Source organism: Triturus cristatus, chromosome 4_1, assembly GCF_964204655.1.
Source record: "Triturus cristatus chromosome 4_1, aTriCri1.1, whole genome shotgun sequence".
Classification (NCBI taxonomy): domain Eukaryota; kingdom Metazoa; phylum Chordata; class Amphibia; order Caudata; family Salamandridae; genus Triturus; species Triturus cristatus.
In genome coordinates, this window is record NC_140585.1 from 813199126 (window position 1) to 813217182 (window position 18057).

Genomic DNA, 18057 nt, shown 5'->3' on the forward strand with positions numbered 1-18057 from the left:
CTGGGCAACCCTGAGGACCAAAGCCCATTGCACAGAGTTGAACCAGAGTTTGCTAAGCCCAGGAGTGCTGTTGGCGAGTTGCTGGGACCCTCAGAAGTTATCAACCCACAAAGGATTGGTCTGTGAGCTTGACAACGGGTGACTGGACTTTGGCCAGACCGGAGAGTACTTCATGCGCCGTCTACCCTGCTACCAGGCTCCCACTAAGTATCAAATCAATCAAATCTAAAGTAGCTTTATTCGATTTAAATATAAATCATAAAAGCACAAATATAAAGCACAGTTTACAATAAACTTGTATTACTCAATTGCATACATCCTTAAATAAATACATAAAATCTGCATAATTAAAAGTCAAAGTTCCAGTTACACATAGATTTCCTAAACTTAATGACACTTTTAAAAAAAAAAGAGCAACAGGCTTTATAATCAATTAATTATCAAGAGTTTGTAACATCAGTAGAGCAGCGCAACAGTTTCTTAACCCAAAGATTTTAAAATAGGCAGTAAAAACCTTTTTCTAGGTTTAGAGTAAAATGTACAAAATAAAAGAACATGCAGCGTAGATAGGCTTGATAAGTCATCACATGGGCAGGGATCCAAATTCCTAGACCAATCATTTAAAACTGGGAAGCTTATAAGTCTATGGAAAATCCCCAGGCGAAAGCGTGTCAGTAGCATTCGATCATAACTTCCCATCACTTGAACCAAATATGTTTGAATGCCAGCGCACGATAACATCAGCTGATAATCCATAAACAACCCGTCTTACTCTCCATGCCACTGGAATCAAGCTATCCTGGCTGAAGAGGGGTGAAACCCCGAAACTGGTCCTAGGATGCTTGTTTACAGTCCAGGGAGGACCTGGCTTGGCAGTTTGGGCTGGACTGTTATCATGAGGCACAGGGTCAAGACTGATTTGTATATGACTGGGTTCAAACTGGAATGGCATGGTGAGCAAAAAAACGATGGATTTAGGCCCAGTTCTCTGTACTGGGGTGAATGTATGACATTGTTCTGCATTCTGTCCATCAACTGTTGTTTTTGCACTAGCATTAATAGCACATAATACCTCCTCTAGAGAACAACTTATATTTAGAAGAAACATTTGAGCGCATGCGTTAGTGTTTGTGACATATGAAGCAGAAACTGGATCTCCTTCTATCCGGACCAGTTTGTCATCATTATATAGGGAAGAATAATGTTGTACCCATCTATCCTCACTTATCGTAATTTCTATAGATGGAGTGTCATTTGCACCTAAAAAGGGAGCGTTAACTGCTTTCCAAAAGCCATTATTGTCTCTCCGTAGACATGCCTCATGTAAGGCCTGCCAAGCGTCCCCCCTTAGTTTTTCCTTACGTGCTTTTAAAGCACACCTCTACGTAGTTCTAGCCTGTTTTATTTCAGCACGCATTCTGTCCCTCTTATGGAAGACTTTCTTCAAATTCGAATGAGCCTTGGTGCATGCCTGGTCGAACCAGCCCTGTATCTTACGATCTCTCAGCTTTAATTCCACAGTTAGTAGATTCTTAGTCTCCCCCATAATATGGCCGAATGCATTTAGAACTGCGTAATTCCTAGCATCCTCACTAAGACACACAGCAAAGTCCTCTTTGCATGATAATACTAGTTGATGCTAGTTGCTCGGTGAATGTAGATGGATATACTTTGTTCCAGCTCAACGAATAACCATTAGTTCTAGTAAGATTAATGTTAAAATCATATTGAGCTGCCAAATCCCTCTTACCTATGACGGGGCTCACCAGGTCAAAATCAAGACTTAAGGGATAATGGTCACCCATAGCATTAGAATGGGTTACAAAATTATGAACCTTGGTAGAATATCTATTTGAGACTAAAATAAAATCTATTATAGAATTGCAACCTCTACCATTAAAAGTGGGTTTAAAGGGTACTGATGGTATACACAGATCATTAGCATAACCCAAATCAAACTGAAAGACAATGGAATTCAACAGGTCCCCTGTCGCAGAATTTATAAAGTGTACCTGTTCGTCTTCTCTATCATAGCTTAAACCACAAATACCCTGCCCGAAGTGTTGGCACAGGACATGATTAAAATCCCCACCCCACAGAATACACCATGAGACAATTCACCCTGCAATTTACTAAGATCCTTCTGCAAATTCATCAATACACTCGCTATCTGCTCTTTGGGAATATTATTATAAAAATTTAGCAGAGCTACACAGAACTTTTTATCTACATGTATCAAAAGAATCTGATAGTGCGCTGTCGCCATTTGAAGGTTTAACTTATTTACACCAACACAGTCTGACACATATATTCAAAGGCCACCCTTATTTCTCCCATGATCTGTGACAACTGCTGGGGTATGAAAAGTTTGAAACCCATTAATGTCGTTCTTCCACCATCCATGTCTCTTGGAGGCATAATATGGTAAACCTTTCAACAAAAATTAACCATTAGGGATCATCTATTTTTGAGGACAGCCCTGCCACATTCCAAAAGAGTATTTTACATGCAGCCAAAGGTTTACGTAGATCCCCAGTTGTTATATCATCAAGAATATGTCTATTTGCTTCTTTAATACTAAAATCCTGCCCCATAGAGTCTGATAATATCTCCATGGACCTTATAGGGGCAAGAGCCCCCGCTATGGTGTATTGATCAATATGGGATCCTCTTGAAAAGCTTCTTGGATTAGTTGGGGCTAACCTGGCCCACCTCCCTTTTTGTGTACAGAGTTCATTTACAACAGTCGGTCAATCGATGTCCTCAAGTGAAGGGAGTATATCAAAACGATTGCGAATAGGAATATTATAGTGACATAAGGCATTTACCGCTGGTCCTCTGGCCTGGGTTGTATATTGGTTGACGACACTTGCTTGATAGAACAACCCTAAAGGTAGAACATTAATGCCAGTATATTATAGTGGAGTTCCCTGCCGTAGATAAAATAGCCTGTACTAAGTATGGGTCACTAAATGTTAGTACAACACAATCACCCTGTAGGGATTTTTGATCTTGCCCCACCCATGAAACTCGTCTGGCGATTTTTGTATCTTTCAAACAAGGCTTCAGTCAAACCAGTTTTTCCGCTTAGCCAGAATAAAGATTTGTTGCTTAACGCCTCCCATGTTTCAGTCCCTTGTAGAGATTAACTTGGGACGTTGGCCAAAATTATTTTATAAGGAGTTGCCTCAGGGGGTAACTCAAGAGTATTATTACTGATGGCTGCCTTTAATTGCGAAGGTCGAGCTGTGTATCCTCCAGCCTTATCATCCTTCCGTACATTTTTCCTTATATAATTATCAGCCTCGTACCTTGACGGTGCCCTAGTGAAGGATGACGGGACTAGAGCAGTACCGGGGGGGGGGGGGGGGGGGCGCGCCTATTACCCTTAAGGGTTAAGGACATACCTTCTTGTGGGTCAGTATAAAGGGATGGGTTATCTTCATGTAGTTTTAAGGCTACTGTAGTGTCAAACTTGAGGTTAGATTTTTGATTATTATTGCTATACGCAGTTTTATTATTAGTGTTTAAAATACCCTCAATAACCCCCACTCTGTCAGTTAATCTAGTTAGCGCATCAGCAACAAAATGATGCAGGTCTTCTATTTTCTTCAGAATTTTCCTAAGTTCAGCCGACTGACCTGCAACATATTATTTGAAGAAACTGCCGAAGAAACAGCCCTCTTTCCTTCATCAGCTTTGGCCTGTTTACTAGTAGTCTTCCTTTTCTTTGTTAGTACATTCTTGCTCATTCAGGGGTTAGATTTTGGGCCTCCTCCTGGACCTCTGGGTTTCTAGCTCGTTTGGGTGGGGGCTGTGAGTCACATTCCAAATCACTAACACAAATATGCCCCAGAGACTCTTGAACACACCCATTTTGATGAACCTGTACTGCTGTTCCCTCCCGTGAACCATTGGGAGAGATATTGGGTAAATTAACTGTGCTATTTTCTGTAGCCATCGTACCCATCCTCCCTTGTGTCAAGGTCACCTCCTCTGAGTTGATTTGTTCCTCGATTGCCCCCATCGCTCCTGTCAGGAAATTCATTAAGGTTTGTTGTCCTCCCATTCTTGTGATGCCCATGGCGGAGATACCCATCTTGAACCTCCCCACCCAGGTATTAAAAAACAATATTAGCGGCAATCTACCCTTACAGTACTTTTCAGGGGGATTGCCTGGCCTCCTTCGGTCTCCGTCTTGACCCGGTCATCGCCTGGCGCGTTTCCCTCATTGCGGGATCTGCTCTGTGCAATTATGGCGTCCTCCAAGGAACGAGGGAAAAGTGCAGGATGCCCAGCAGGAGTCACGGTCTGTCCCAAAGTGCGGCGCGCAGGTTTGTTGCAGAGCGGTCTCCCCCTAAGTATTTTTGTGGACCGAGGAATTCCTGCAAGAAGACTTCCGTCGACCGCGTGTAGAAAGCTGGCTCTGTATATACTATACAAAAGTAAGGTATAGTGTGCACAGAGTCCAGTGGAACCCCCAAAGGTAGGCAGAGGTAAAAGTAGATTATACCTTACTCTCTGTTTGTGGTAGTGTGGACGAGCAGTAAGACTTTATCAGAGGGTAGTGTTAAGCATTTATTGTACACACTCAGGCAAGAAATGACGTCCCACACTCAAATACTGAACTCAGACCAATATGTTTGTAAAAAAATATTATTTAGTTGTATTTTATTTTCTAGAACCAAGCCAGGCCTGGTTCAGGTAGGTGTAATAGTACTTTGCAAGAATAATGGAGTTAAATATAGTTTGAATGCAGTTAAATGCAATTGGTACAGGTAAGTCACTTGTTCATAAAACAGTTGGAATTACTTTTCAGTCACTATTGAGATTACTTTGCACGTTACTTTTCAGATTACTTTTTAAGTTACTTTTTCTACTCCATGTGATATGCCTAGATATCACACTGGGACATTTCCTAGATAAAAGGTAAGTAAATCAATTTTTGTACATATGCAGTTTCTAAAGGTTTCTTACAAACCAGCTCCACACTTTAAACAATTTTCACAAGAAAGCAGTCAATGCAGTCCTATGGGAGAAAACAATGTTATCTATTTAGTTGTAAGCACTTAGGTTTGAGAGTTGGTTTTCTGGGGTTAGGACAAGGGCTCCCCCCAGGGTCAAGGATGCACTCTCAAAGCACCCTCAGCGGCTGGGTGCAGAGTGCTGAGGCCCATTGATATCCAATGGAGGTACGAGGCCTCCAGTTGGTGCCTGCTCAGGAGCAGACCACAAGGTTGTGGGAGCAAAGCTCCTGGACTTAAACCCAGGACAAAGAGGCATCCGATTTAGCATACAAGGTGCACCCACAGCGGCACAGGGGCGGTCGGGTGCTGTTTTGGCATCTGGTGCCCCGTTGTTTTCAATGGGGATTCACTGGTTGCAACAAACACTGCAGGCTTGGGGACGACTATCTTCTGGAGGCGACAAGCGGTTGGAGAGTTAAGTTAGGATGTCTTGGGATGCCAGGTCACCGTTGGTTGGGCCACCCAAGGCCGTGGGATGTCTGGTGACGGGGTGTCTTTTGGCGTCAGGTTTTTCTTACTGGCTCTGGACGCGTGGATCCTCCAGAAAGGGGCTGCAGGCATCAGTTGAAGACTTGAAGTAGGTCAGAGATCACCAGATTCCAGGTCAGGATCGCCAGGGAGACCTTCTTGTGGTGTTGGGCCGGTGTAATTTGGGCCGTGGGCATTGGGTGCAGAGTGGTGCAGACTCGCGGATTTGGCCGATACCAGAGTCTGTTGGCGAGTAAATCCTGTGCTCACAGCCTGGTTGGGGAAGGCAGGGCAGGTCCTCCGGGTTCTGCTGGCTGCAGGACATACCGGGATTTCGCTGTAGCAAGTCGAGGTCGGAACAGGCTCTTCGGTCCTTCTTTATTCTTATCTGAGGAGGCACGGTTCTGGGTTGCCCCTAAATACTAAATTTAGCGGCGTTAAAGGTAGGGACCAATCGGTCCCTTCCTTGGGGTGGGTACACCCCCTATTACGCCACCCTCCAGTGGGAGTGGGGCATAAGCCTCACTCCTGGGTGGCTGGCTCCCCCATCTTCAAGATGGCGGGGACTGAGGGTTGTGCTTCACCTCATCTGAAAGAAACAAGTTAGTTATATTCCTCAACTCAGACTATCCCCAGGCGTCAGGCTGAATCCGGAAAGATTTTTCGGCAGCAATACCCCTTGCGCGTCCCCATACCCGCCGGTCCCTGGGACTGACGCGACTCCGGCGGAGATCAGTGCTTTCCTCTCGACCATGAGGGGCCTGGCTCCGCCGTCGACGCCTGCCGGTGCGCCCTACGGGCCCCGCAGGCTCGACTGGGAGCCCTAGCGAGCCGGCGGCTCCGGCCCCGTCGTCGACTTTGGTACCGACTGGGATTCAGTCCTGGATCTCAGTCGATGCCGGTCGACCTCACAACGCCTCCTCCGCCGGCGTCGACACCGGTTCCGCCCCCGGCGCCGTCTCCGGATGACGCCGTTCCCCCAGTTTAGCCCCGGGCTGCATCCGACGCCAATGGGTGACCATTTCATCTTCCGTCCGGCTCCGATCATTCCTCCTGTTTATCAGGAATCGGATGACGGTGGCGACTGGGAGGGGTCTGATGACCCTCTGGCCCGCCTGGGCCAGTTATCACAGGACTGGGCAGGTGAGCTGGGGGATGCCAGTGGCCTTGACACCTCCCCTGACACTGGCTTCATCTCTCCTCCGACCGTGGCTTAGGAGGAAGGTGCTACCTTTTCAGTGGCGTTGCGTAAGGCGGCCGAAGCCCTCGGGCTGGAGCTGCCTACTGTGACCGTGAGGACTAACCTCCTCACTGAAGTGCTCCAACCGTCAGCAAGCTCCTCGGAGCCTCTGCTGCCGTTTAGCGAAGCACTGATGGACGTTCTCAAGGGCACCTGGTTCAAGCATTCCACATTACCTCCTGTGGATCGGAACGTGGCCCGACGCCACCGCCCTGCACCAGACGACCCCAGTTTTGTGTCCCAACACCCCACCCCGGAGAGCCTGGTTATCCAGGCCTCTACTTCCCAGACCTCCTTCCCGTCTGCTCCCCCGGTTCGGGAATCCAAGAGACTGGAGCAGTTTGGCAAAAAGCTGTTCTCCTCCCTTAGTTTAGGGCTGCGGTCGATTAACACCGCTTGTCTCTTGGACCGTTACTCCCACTCTCTGTGGGATACGGTGGAGGACATGCTGCCCCTGTGCCTGGAGGAGGCCCGGACACTGCTCGCCCAGGCTCTTGCCGACGGGCGGGACACAGAGCGGTATGCCATTCGATGTGGTTTGGACACGACAGACTCACTTGGCAGGGCAATGTCGTCCACTGTGGCGCTTCATCGTCACGCCTGGTTGCGGTCCACGTCTTTTTCCGGGGATGTCCAGAGCACCCTCATGGACATGCCCTTTGATGGCGATCGCCTCTTTGGCGACAAAGCGGACAGTGCGCTGGAGCGCCTTAAGGACTCCAGGGCTACGGCCAAGTCCTTGGGTCTCTCGGCCCGCGCCCGCAAACATCCGCTTTTCGCCCCTTTCGTGGCCAAGGAAGGGGCGCCCCCTTACGTCCGCCTAGGCACAGGCTGCAGACCCATCCTCCACGCGGACGTGGATTCCGCCGAGGCGGTACAGGGGGTCAAAGTGCCGGTCCATCCACATCCACCCCAGCAGCATCCGCCTCAAAGCCTTCCTAGTCTGTGCTTTCAGGCCCATTCCACGCCAGTGGGCGGCAGAGTTCGCCATCACCTGCTCCACTGGCGTTCCATCACTTCGGACAGGTGGGTGCTGCAAATCGTCCGAAGGGGCTACTACTTCCCCTTCGAGACGACCCCTCCAGCCATGCCACCGCATGTCGGGGGACCACTTGAATCTTCTACGGGAGGAAGTTGCGGTCCTCTTGGCCAAAGGGGCCGTCGAGCGCGTTCCTGGTCCAGAAGTAGGCCGTGATTGTTATTCCCACTACTTTCTGGTTCCCAAGAAGGACAAAGGGGGCCTACGCCCTATCTTGGACCTCAGGAGCGTCAACGCCTTTCTCCGGAAGGAGATGTTCAAGATGCTCACCTTAGCTCAGATTCTGGCTGCCCTAGACCCTGGAGACTGGATGGTAGCGTTGGACTTGCAGGACGCTTATTTTCACATCCCCGTCCTGCCGGCCCACCGGCGTTCCCTGCGGTTCACGGTGGGTCAGGAGCATTTTCAGTTTACTGTGCTCCCCTTCGGCCTCACCAGTGCCCCTCGGGTGTTCACGAAAGTGATGGGCGGTGGTCGCAGCTCATCTGTGCAGATTAGGGGTTCCAGTCTTCCCCTATCTCGACGACTGGCTGTTGAAGGCGGGCTCGCCCCAGCAAGCCTTCTCCCACCTTCAGACTACGGCCGACCTCCTGCATTCGCTGGGGTTCTCCAACGTGCCAAAGTCGCGTCTGAGTCCCTCCCAGAAGCTCCTTTTCATCGGGGCGGTTCTGGACTCGGCGCAGTTCCGGGCTTATCCTCCGGAGCAGCGGGTCCGGGATATTCAGGCTCTGATTCCCATCTTTCAGCCTCTATCCCGTGTTTCGGTCAGGTTGGTGCTGCGGCTTCTTGGTCTGATGGCCTCCTCCAGGTGGCGAATGCGGGCTCTGCAGTGGGACCTGAAGTTTCAGTGGGCCCAGCATCGAAGCAACCTGTCGGACCATGTCTTGATCTCGGAGGGCACCGCACAGCAGTTGCAGTGGTGGCTCACGAACCGCGATTGGGTCAGCGGCAGATCCCTCTCCCTACCCCACCCGGAACACATAGTGGTGACGGATGCGTCTCTCCTGGGATGGGGGGGACCACATGGGGGAGGCGGAGATCAGAGGACTATGGTCTCCGGCGGAGTCTCAGCTCCATATCAACCTTTTTGGAGCTGAGAGCGATCAGACTAGCACTGAAGGCATTCCTTCCCGTTGTCCGGGGAAGTGTGGTGCAGGTGTTCACGAACAACACCACCGCCATGTGGTATTGCAACAAACAGGGCGGGGTGGGGTCGTGGACCCTTTGTCAGGAGGCTCTGCGCCTCTGGACATGGCTGGAACATCAGGGCATCACCCTGGTGGTTCAATATCTGGCGGGCTCTCTGAACACCAGAGCAGACAAACTCAGCCGCCGGTGCATGCTGGATCACGAATGGCGTCTAAACTCTGACGTGGCGCAAGGCCTCTTTCGGCAGTGGGGAGAGCCTTGGTTAGATCTATTCGCCACCGAAGAGAACGCGCAATGTCAGCAGTTCTGCGCATTGGAGTTTCCAAGGTGGCACTCGCTCGGGGACGCTTTTCGTCGCGAGTGGAGTTGCGGTCTGTTGTACGCCTCTCCGCCTATACCACTTCTGCCCAGAGTGCTGAAGAGGATCAGACGCGACTGGGCCCAAGTCATCTTGGTGGCTCTGGATTGGGCACGAAGGTACTGGTATCCCGAGCTACTCAGTCTGTCAATCGATCCCCCGATACGACTGCCTCTTCAGGAGGACCTTCTGTCGCAGCAGCAGGGGACGGTCCTCCACCCGAACCTGTCCAGTCTCCACCTCCATGTGTGGAGACTGAGCGCGAAAGTTGATGCCATTTGACTTGCCTCCTGAAGTCTGCGTTGTGATTCTGGCAGCCAGGCGTCCTTCCACTAAAACGGTATACGCCTGCAGGTGGAACAAATTTGTGGCATGGTGCACAGCAAAGGCTGTGGATCCCCTTTCCGCCCGTCTTTCTGAGGTTCTTCTCTTCAGTCTTTCTTTGGCCCAGCAGGGCTCTGCTCTGGGCACTCTTAAAGGTTATCTTTCTGCTATCTCTGCCTTCCTCCGGCTTCCTGATCAGCCTTCTCTTTTCAAATCCCCTTTTGTTTCTCGATTCCTCAAGGGCATTACTCACATGTTTCCTCCTGTCCCTTTCGTAATGCCTCAGTGGGTTTTGAATCTTGATTTGACATATCTGATGTGCGCTCCCTTTGAGCCACTTCATAATTGTCCTCTTAGTCTGACGCTTAAGACTGCTTTCCTGGTAGCCGTCACCTCTGCTAGAAGAGTGAGTGAGCTCCAGGCTCTCTCTTCCAAGCCTCCTTTCCTTTCTATCCATCCAGGCAAGGTTGTGCTCTGCACTCGCCCTTCCTTCCTTCCTTCCTAAGGTTGTGACTGCCTTTCACATCGGGCAGTCAGTTACGCTGCCCATCTTCTTTCCGCCTCCGCATCCCTCGAAAGAGGAAGAGAGGCTCCACCGCCTGGACCCAAAACGTGCGCTCTCCTATCTGGACCGCACAATACAGTTCCGGGAGGACGACCAACTCTTCGTTGGCTACGTGGGCGCTAAGAAGCAGCGGGCGGTGCACAAGCGGACCATCTCTCGGTCGGTCGTTTTGTGCATCAAAGCTTGTTACTCCTTAGCTAAAAAGGAACATCCTGTTGGGCTGAGGGCCCATTCCACTCGGGCCACGGCGGAGACGATTGCCCTGGGTCGGGAAGTCCCCTTGCAGGACATCGTGGGCCTCGCTGCACATGTTTGCCAAGCATTATTGCCTGGACAGCCAAGTCCGGAGAGACGGCTTCTTTGGCCGTCCTGTTCTCCAGGACTTTCTGGTGTGATCTTGGTTCGCAGACCCACCACGGGGGTTGGTAATGCTGGGGTATCTATTCTAAGGTGAGGAATCAAACTAACGTGTTTCTTTCAGATGAACAAGTTACTTACCTTCGGTAATGATGTATCTGTATGAAACATTAGTTAGTTTCCTCACCGACCCACCCATCCTCCCCGTTCTGTGAACCGACATCTAGGGTTAAGGTTATCCTTTTCAGGGCCTTAGATTTTTTTGGCACCAGTGTCGGTCTCTTGCATGGCTCTGCGTTCCTGGCGCGGAAAGCTATGTACAAGAACTGACGTCAGCGCACGAGGGCGGGGTCTAAGTACTCCGACGTCATTCCAGTGCACGACGCCGGACGCAGAGCCGCAGACGACGCCTAGCGACGCGTAAGGGGTATTGCTGAAGAAAAATCTTTCCGGATCCAGTTTGACGCCTGGGGATATTCTAAGGTGAGGAATCTAACTAACTAATGTTTCTTACAGATACATCGTTACCGAAGGTAAGTAACTTGTTCTTCATGGACGTTCATGCCCAAGTTACTGTAAATTCAGGAAACAACTTAAAGCCCATCTATTTTAATAACACCCGCATGGAGTTCAGTCTTTGATCGGCAAGTAGCGCCGAGATGCCCTAGGGTGATTTGCGCGCTATATCAAGTTGATTTAACATAACATAACCTCGCCTCCCTCACCTGAGGGGTGCGGTTGGCAAAGGTGGGCACACCTCTCCTCCTAACTCGGTTTTCCTGCCTATTCTCCTTCCCAAAGTGGGGGTCCGAACCGGTGGGGGTAGTTGCTGGGAGCTATTTCAAACGACTGCAACAGCTACAGGTTAGCCATCGCTTTGGGAGATAACTGCTACATAGTCTATGCACAGCTTGCGATCTACAGCTCACATGCCTCGAACGGAAAATGCTACCTACCCCAGTATGCAACTGTTCTTGGCATGTAGAGCTGTAGAGTCGCATGCGCCCGCCCGCCTCCCCGGCAGTACTTTCTTACTTGGATACAATATACATGGACATTTCTATTTACTACTTTTACTAACTCCATCAGCACCCTCTGCGGCAAAACAATCTAATAATGGAGTCGATGCCCATGCGCACTATCACCGAAAGGAGGAGTCTCCAACCTCGTGACTGGAAAGACTTCTTCGAAGAAAAACAAAGTGCAAACATCCGTACCCAACACCAGATGTCGAGCTATGCACAGCATTCAACTCTACAGCGCTACATGCCAAGAACAGATGCATACTGTGGTAAGTAGCATTTTACTTTTTTACCATGAGTGCTCACTCCGAATTTATAAAAGTTCCACTACCTCCCTTGTTTTTGGGGTGGTTGATATTATATAGGTTACTGTACATAATTATCTTGCCAGTGCCCCCAAGATGAACTGCCTGATACCTTACTATGCATGATGGGATAGTGCAGTCTTCCAGGGTTCTAAGTGAGGCTGGGTCAAATTTACCCTGTCCATTGACTTATATTGGCGCACCATTTCCCTGTTTTTTTAAATGTAGTTTACACTATTTTAGGTGGTGTATTTCATCAGATGTACTTCCAAATTAACATTTTAGCTAATTGGAAAAAACAGTAAATGTTGCTTCTTGTACTCTTCCCCTGTCTTACAGTACACTGGGACAGACTCCACCTTTGGATGTTTTTTTCTCACCAAATCCAGTTCAGGCTTTTTCAATTTGAGCTCCAAGGCAGCTGACAAAACTCCGTTCCTTTCTTTTTGAGTTGTCGAGGATCATGATCAAATACCAGAAGATTTACTGCACGTGGACTCCCAACCTCGCCACAATCGTTTTTCACTCCTGGACTTATGTTGTATTTGGGAGTGAATGCTTTGGAGTGTGGTATGAAGAGTACACCTTTCCAATTTTTCTCGAATTGGTATAACAAATATCCGTGGTAAGATCACCATCCGGTTTGTGAAGTCTGCCAGTCCCCATAGCACAACGAGTCCATATTCTCAGCCTGCTAGGCTTTCAAGAACAAATAGTAGATCGAATATAACGAAGAACACTGTTGGGCTTATCATAAAATAAGACCTTGAGAGCCATCCAACACACCAGGCCCTGAGGACATTAACGCAGCCAAATGCAAGGTTGGAAGCCCGTCCTGTATTGCTCCTTCTCAGAGAGTGCAGCCCGAGGTCCTGTCCTTTGACATTTCAGATGTTGAGGAGAAGGAAACTCCCCTGTAGGAGATTGCAGTTCCCAGGGTAAAAACTACGCAGAGAGCCACAGTTCTTCCACACTTGCTTGAAGATCAACTATCTGGGGTTCATCCTTGGAAGAAGTCTTGTGCCACTACTGAGGGAGTTGGCCATCGAGCCCTAAGACTAGCCACACAAGGCACTGATCTTCGGGCTCATCCCCTGACTTCGAGAGAACTCCTTGGCTCCGGGAAACCCTTTGACCTAGGGCTTCAAGCATTAGCACTAGTTAACACCAGTCCTGTCTTGAGTCTTTATCAACCCCCATCAGAGTCAAAATCTGCTCTGAAACGGACTCCGAAACCTATCCAAAAATTGAGTTCGAAAAGGACAGTGATGTCAAGATCTGAGTCGAGTGAATTCTCCTGTGCCATATAAGTCCTGGAGTTGACTGATGTTGGGCAACAAAATATATACCTTCCACAGTGAAGATTCTTGCTCGCCCACATCCTCAGGTTGACCCTAATGCACTGTAGCCAACCTCAGGCAAAACAAGAGGGATCACCTTGTAGAATCAGTAGGACTCGGAACTAGCCGTCCTGCACAATTTCATCCTTTTATTCTCCAGTCTCCAACATGACTATAGACCCCAACACCATCTCCTTCATGACATCAGTCTATATTCTCACTTCAAACTCCGATGAAGAGGTGTAGTCCCTGTACTTCAGTCTCTAAAAGTATGGAACACCTATTCTAGACCTCAAGCTGTTAAACCACTTTATTTCGTGGGTGCACTTTCGGAGGACCACCCTACAGGACTTTATTCCGCTGGTCTGCATAAGGGACTTCAAAGTCATCCTCGACCAAAAGGACAGTTGCTCCCACATCCTCATTCGACACATAAACGCTGTCTGAGCTGTGTGGTAACAGGACAGCACAACTAGTTTAAGTTTCTCCAATTCTGAGTCACAAACTCCCCCAAGGATGTTTGCCAAGTACTTACCTGTAGTGGAGTCGCACCTCAACACCATTCACGTCTGAGCACGCATAGGGAATTCATAGATCAAGAGTAGCCACCTACAGCAATGGGTAGCACACACTCAAGTGGCTGAGTCACTCTTGTACAAGCTTGGGTTCAAAATCAATGTGGTAAAATCTCCTCCTCATCCTCTGCAAGTCAAACCTCTCCAAGGAGCTGATAAACAGTGACAGTAAAACCCTGTACAAAGCAAGAGAGGATGATGCAATTTCAAAGGCTGCTGCCTCTTTTTTAGACAACACTTGTAATTGCTGAAAGGAAATTAATTAACCTGTTGGGTATGATAGCTTCATGTGTAGCAATTGGGCCTCATACAAGATTGTATATGCGTCCACTCCAATAGTGTTCAGCGAGCCAATAGTCATGAGTGGAGCGTCAATGGGAAGATTTAGTGTTGATGAGGCCCAGTTGTCCGCAAAGCCCAATTGGGGCCTCCATTTGAGCCCTTGCACTCTATTGAAAAATATTTTTTGTTTCAGAAGGTGGCCTTCCTAGTGGCAATTACCTCACTGCTGAGAGTTGTTAAGTTGCAATCATTAACATGGCTGAACCCTTTGTCTAGGTACATAAAGGTAGAGTGATCTTTACAGACTAACACCAAATTTCTACCAAAAGTTGTTTCTGCTTTGCAAGTTAGCTAGACTATTGAGTTGCCCATTTTCTTACCTTCTGACCTCATTTAGTAAACCCCATTTTCAAAGCTAATATTGCTAGATGGACTGTTAAATTTATGTAGCATGCCCTGCTAAACCTAAGTGTGTGCTGCTTACACAGTCTGGTGCACATTCCACTCGGAAGGAGGGAGCTACTGTTGCCTTTTTAATAAAACTTCTTTAAGCAGACATCTGTAAAGCTACTCCGTGGTCAACACCCCAAATGTTGACTAAGCATTATTGGGTGGATATATTCATGTTTGTCAAGAGGCTTTGGTTGGCCAAAGGGTGCTGAGAACCTTCTTTCACACATCTGCGCCATTATCTCACTAGTTATGGCATATAGGAGGCACTGCTTTGCAGTATATATACATCATGTGTATCTACAGCAACACATGCTACAAATAGAAAATCTTACTTGATGCTTAGCCATTTTATGTTTACCATATAGTGATGCAGATTCAAATGTGCCCTCCCATCTCCCTGAATAAAAAGTGATGATTCAGGTATTTACTTTGGTGAGTCACAATACTCACTGAATATTTTCTGTCTTACTTCACTATACTCCACTAATTCTACTTGACCGGTGGGGAAAGTAATCCGATGTAGTCTTTAGTCTGGTCCATTGTTGGATATGGGAGGAATCCGGAGATATTTCGAGCCCGAAGACCATTTCAAGCAAAAACAACTTGCAACACCTGTCCCCAACACTAGGTGGCAGGAGTGCACAAAGTATGGGAATCTACAGCACTGCACAATTTAAACCGATTGGTACAGGGTGAGTAACATTTTCCTTTCCTTCCTAAGCAATAATGTACTATCTACGGACTGCATTTAGGAGGTTTTTTTTAATTTTAAATGTAAAATCGAATTTTGGCTGCATTTGTCATACTCCATTTTACCACTTCATTTTGTTTTCAGGTATCATCTTCTCTTTAAATGACAAGTCCAGCTCATCCAATTTGAAGATAGACGCCTTGTCTTGTCTGTACGTGATCCTGTGTAACCATTCACCACATGTTTTCCACCCTCATGTTCAAGCGTTGGTGCCCCCTGTTGTGGCGTGTGTTGGAGATCCATTTTACAAGATCACCTCTGAAGCCCTCTTGGTTACACAGCAAGTTGTGAAAGTCATTCGTCCTTTAGACCAAGCATCTCTTTTTGACTCTACTCCGTACATCAAAGATCTCTTTACTTGCACTATCAAGCGCCTGAAAGCTGCAGACATTGATCAGGAAGTGAAAGAGCGGGCCATCTCCTGCATGGGTCAAATTATTTGCAGTCTTGGAGACAATTTGGGAAGTGACTTGCCTAGCACACTGCAGATCTTCTTAGAAAGACTCAAGAATGAGATAACACGGTTAACCACTGTGAAAGCACTGACATTAATTGCTGGATCTCCTTTGAAGATCGATCTGAGACCAATACTTGGGGAAGCAGTTCCTATTCTTGCATCATTTCTACGTAAGAACCAGCGTGCTTTAAAGCTCAGTACACTCTCAGCTCTGGATATATTAATTCAAAACTACAGTGATTGCCTAACTGCTTCGATGATAGATGCAGTCCTGGATGAGCTTCCACCTCTTATCAGTGAAAGTGATATGCATGTGTCCCAGATGGCCATCAGCTTTCTCACAACGTTGGCAACTGTATATCCATCTTCTCTTTCCAAGATTAGTGGTTCCATCCTGACTGAGCTTATTGGGCTAGTAAGATCACCTCTGCTTCAAGGAGGTGCCCTTAGTGCTATGTTAGAATTTTTTCAAGCCCTAGTTGTAACTGGAACTGCTAATTTGGGATATATGGATTTATTACGAATGTTGACAGGCCCAGTATATGCACAGACCACATCCCTTACCCACAAGCAGTCCTATTATTCCATTGCCAAATGTGTAGCAGCACTTACCCGAGCATGCCCAAAAGAAGGACCAGCTGTTGTTGGCCAGTTCATTCAAGATGTAAAGAACTCTAGGTCCACTGATTCTATTCGTCTTTTGGCTTTACTTTCACTAGGAGAGGTTGGACATCATATTGACCTTAGTGGGCAAATTGAGCTCAAGGCTGTAATATTAGATGCCTTTTCGTCGTCAAGTGAAGAAGTTAAGTCTGCAGCATCCTATGCACTAGGTAGCATCAGTGTTGGCAATCTGCCAGAGTATCTGCCCTTCGTCTTACAAGAAATCACTGGTCAACCGAAGAGGCAGTATCTTTTACTCCACTCTCTGAAAGAAATAATTGGCTCTGCATCAGTATCTGGTCTCAAGCCATATGTTGAAAGTATTTGGACTTTACTGCTTACACACTGCGAATGTGCGGAAGAGGGGACAAGAAATGTTGTCGCCGAGTGCTTGGGTAAGCTTACGTTAATCGATCCAGAGACTCTGCTGCCACGACTTAAAGGATACTTGGCTTCGGGTGAGTAATAAACCACTTTTTTCTGCTAATTAAATTTCATTCTATTGTGGTATGTTATTGGGTTTGTAAATTATGTTCTGTAATAAGTTTGTGTCTTAAGGTTGTTGCTGCTCATTTGCTAGTAGCACAAATTATTTGTTTGATTTGCAAATCATTGTCTGGTTGCTGCAAAATGGAACATTTAATTGTAAATAGTGATCTACCATTGGGCATGAAAGGCAATACTGAAGTAAATGATGTAACCCTCCGTCAGATACTAATGTTATTTAGTAGGGGATTTGTATTGTGTGTTTAATGGTTGTAATCGGTTTATTGCTATGTGAACCATAGTTCTTCAATGAGTCTAAATTTTGGATTTGAAACAAGCTCTCACTTGCTATTTCCTCTTGTCTTCAGTTTTCAAAATAGAGGGTTTGAAACAGTCACAGATATGAATGTGAAAAGATATGCATGGTTATTAACATTTTCAAGCGTATTTTGTAAATATGAGTGTTCAAGTGTTTGACAGCAGAAATAAAGAGCTGGCTCGCTTGCTGTTCAAGGGAATTACACCTAGACTGTGTGCTGTATTACACTGGTGAGCCACCTTTCAACGATGAGTAAGCCTTCAGCCCTGGGTCCCGAACCATGCCACTTTTTTGGCCTGAGGCACCAAAAAGCCTGTTTCAGCACTGAAAAATCTCTCGACCCACAGTTCTGAGTCGAGAGAAGAACAACCTATGCTTCAGCTCCCAGACATCCCAGACTCCAAGCAAATGAACATGTACATTCTCCCTTCAACAGGGAAGATCCTTACAAGGCCTCTTTCACACATTTTTCAGGATTCCTGCAAAAAAGGAGTCTTGCCTTCAAAAAGTCTTCCTTTGAACCACCCGCCCCTCCCATTCCAATGAGCGCTAGTGACAGAGCCACCAGCCCACTGAGTGCCCCTGCCCCTTACCCTTCTTCTCCATCCCTGCCACCCACATCACACCAATGCCGTTGCACGTCTCCCCAACCTCACTTTTCACATTACCTATCTCAGATACTCTGTACTGACTTCTTGTAGAGACTCTCCAAAAAGGAGGGCTCGTGCAGTATCTGCCTGTGTTTGAGCATGCTGAAATCTTCCAAGAACATCTTTAAGTAACAAGTGTAGAATAGGGTAGTTACACCATCACTGTTCTAAAAAAATAAATAAAAGACAAAAGTTCAAGGCAGCCCCTGATAATGTCGTGTACATAT

At 47.5% G+C, this 18057-nt stretch overlaps 1 protein-coding gene across 1 annotated transcript in view; it reads left to right on the forward strand.

Moving 5' to 3' along the window:
- The window catches only part of CAND1 (cullin associated and neddylation dissociated 1), a 346610-nt gene that overhangs the window by 173816 nt on the left and 154737 nt on the right, over window positions 1–18057 (forward strand). The window contains exon 10 of the mRNA XM_085653462.1: window positions 15340–16833. Coding sequence (XP_085509588.1) covers window positions 15340–16833 — 1494 coding nt within the window. The remainder of the gene's footprint in view (window positions 1–15339; window positions 16834–18057) is intronic.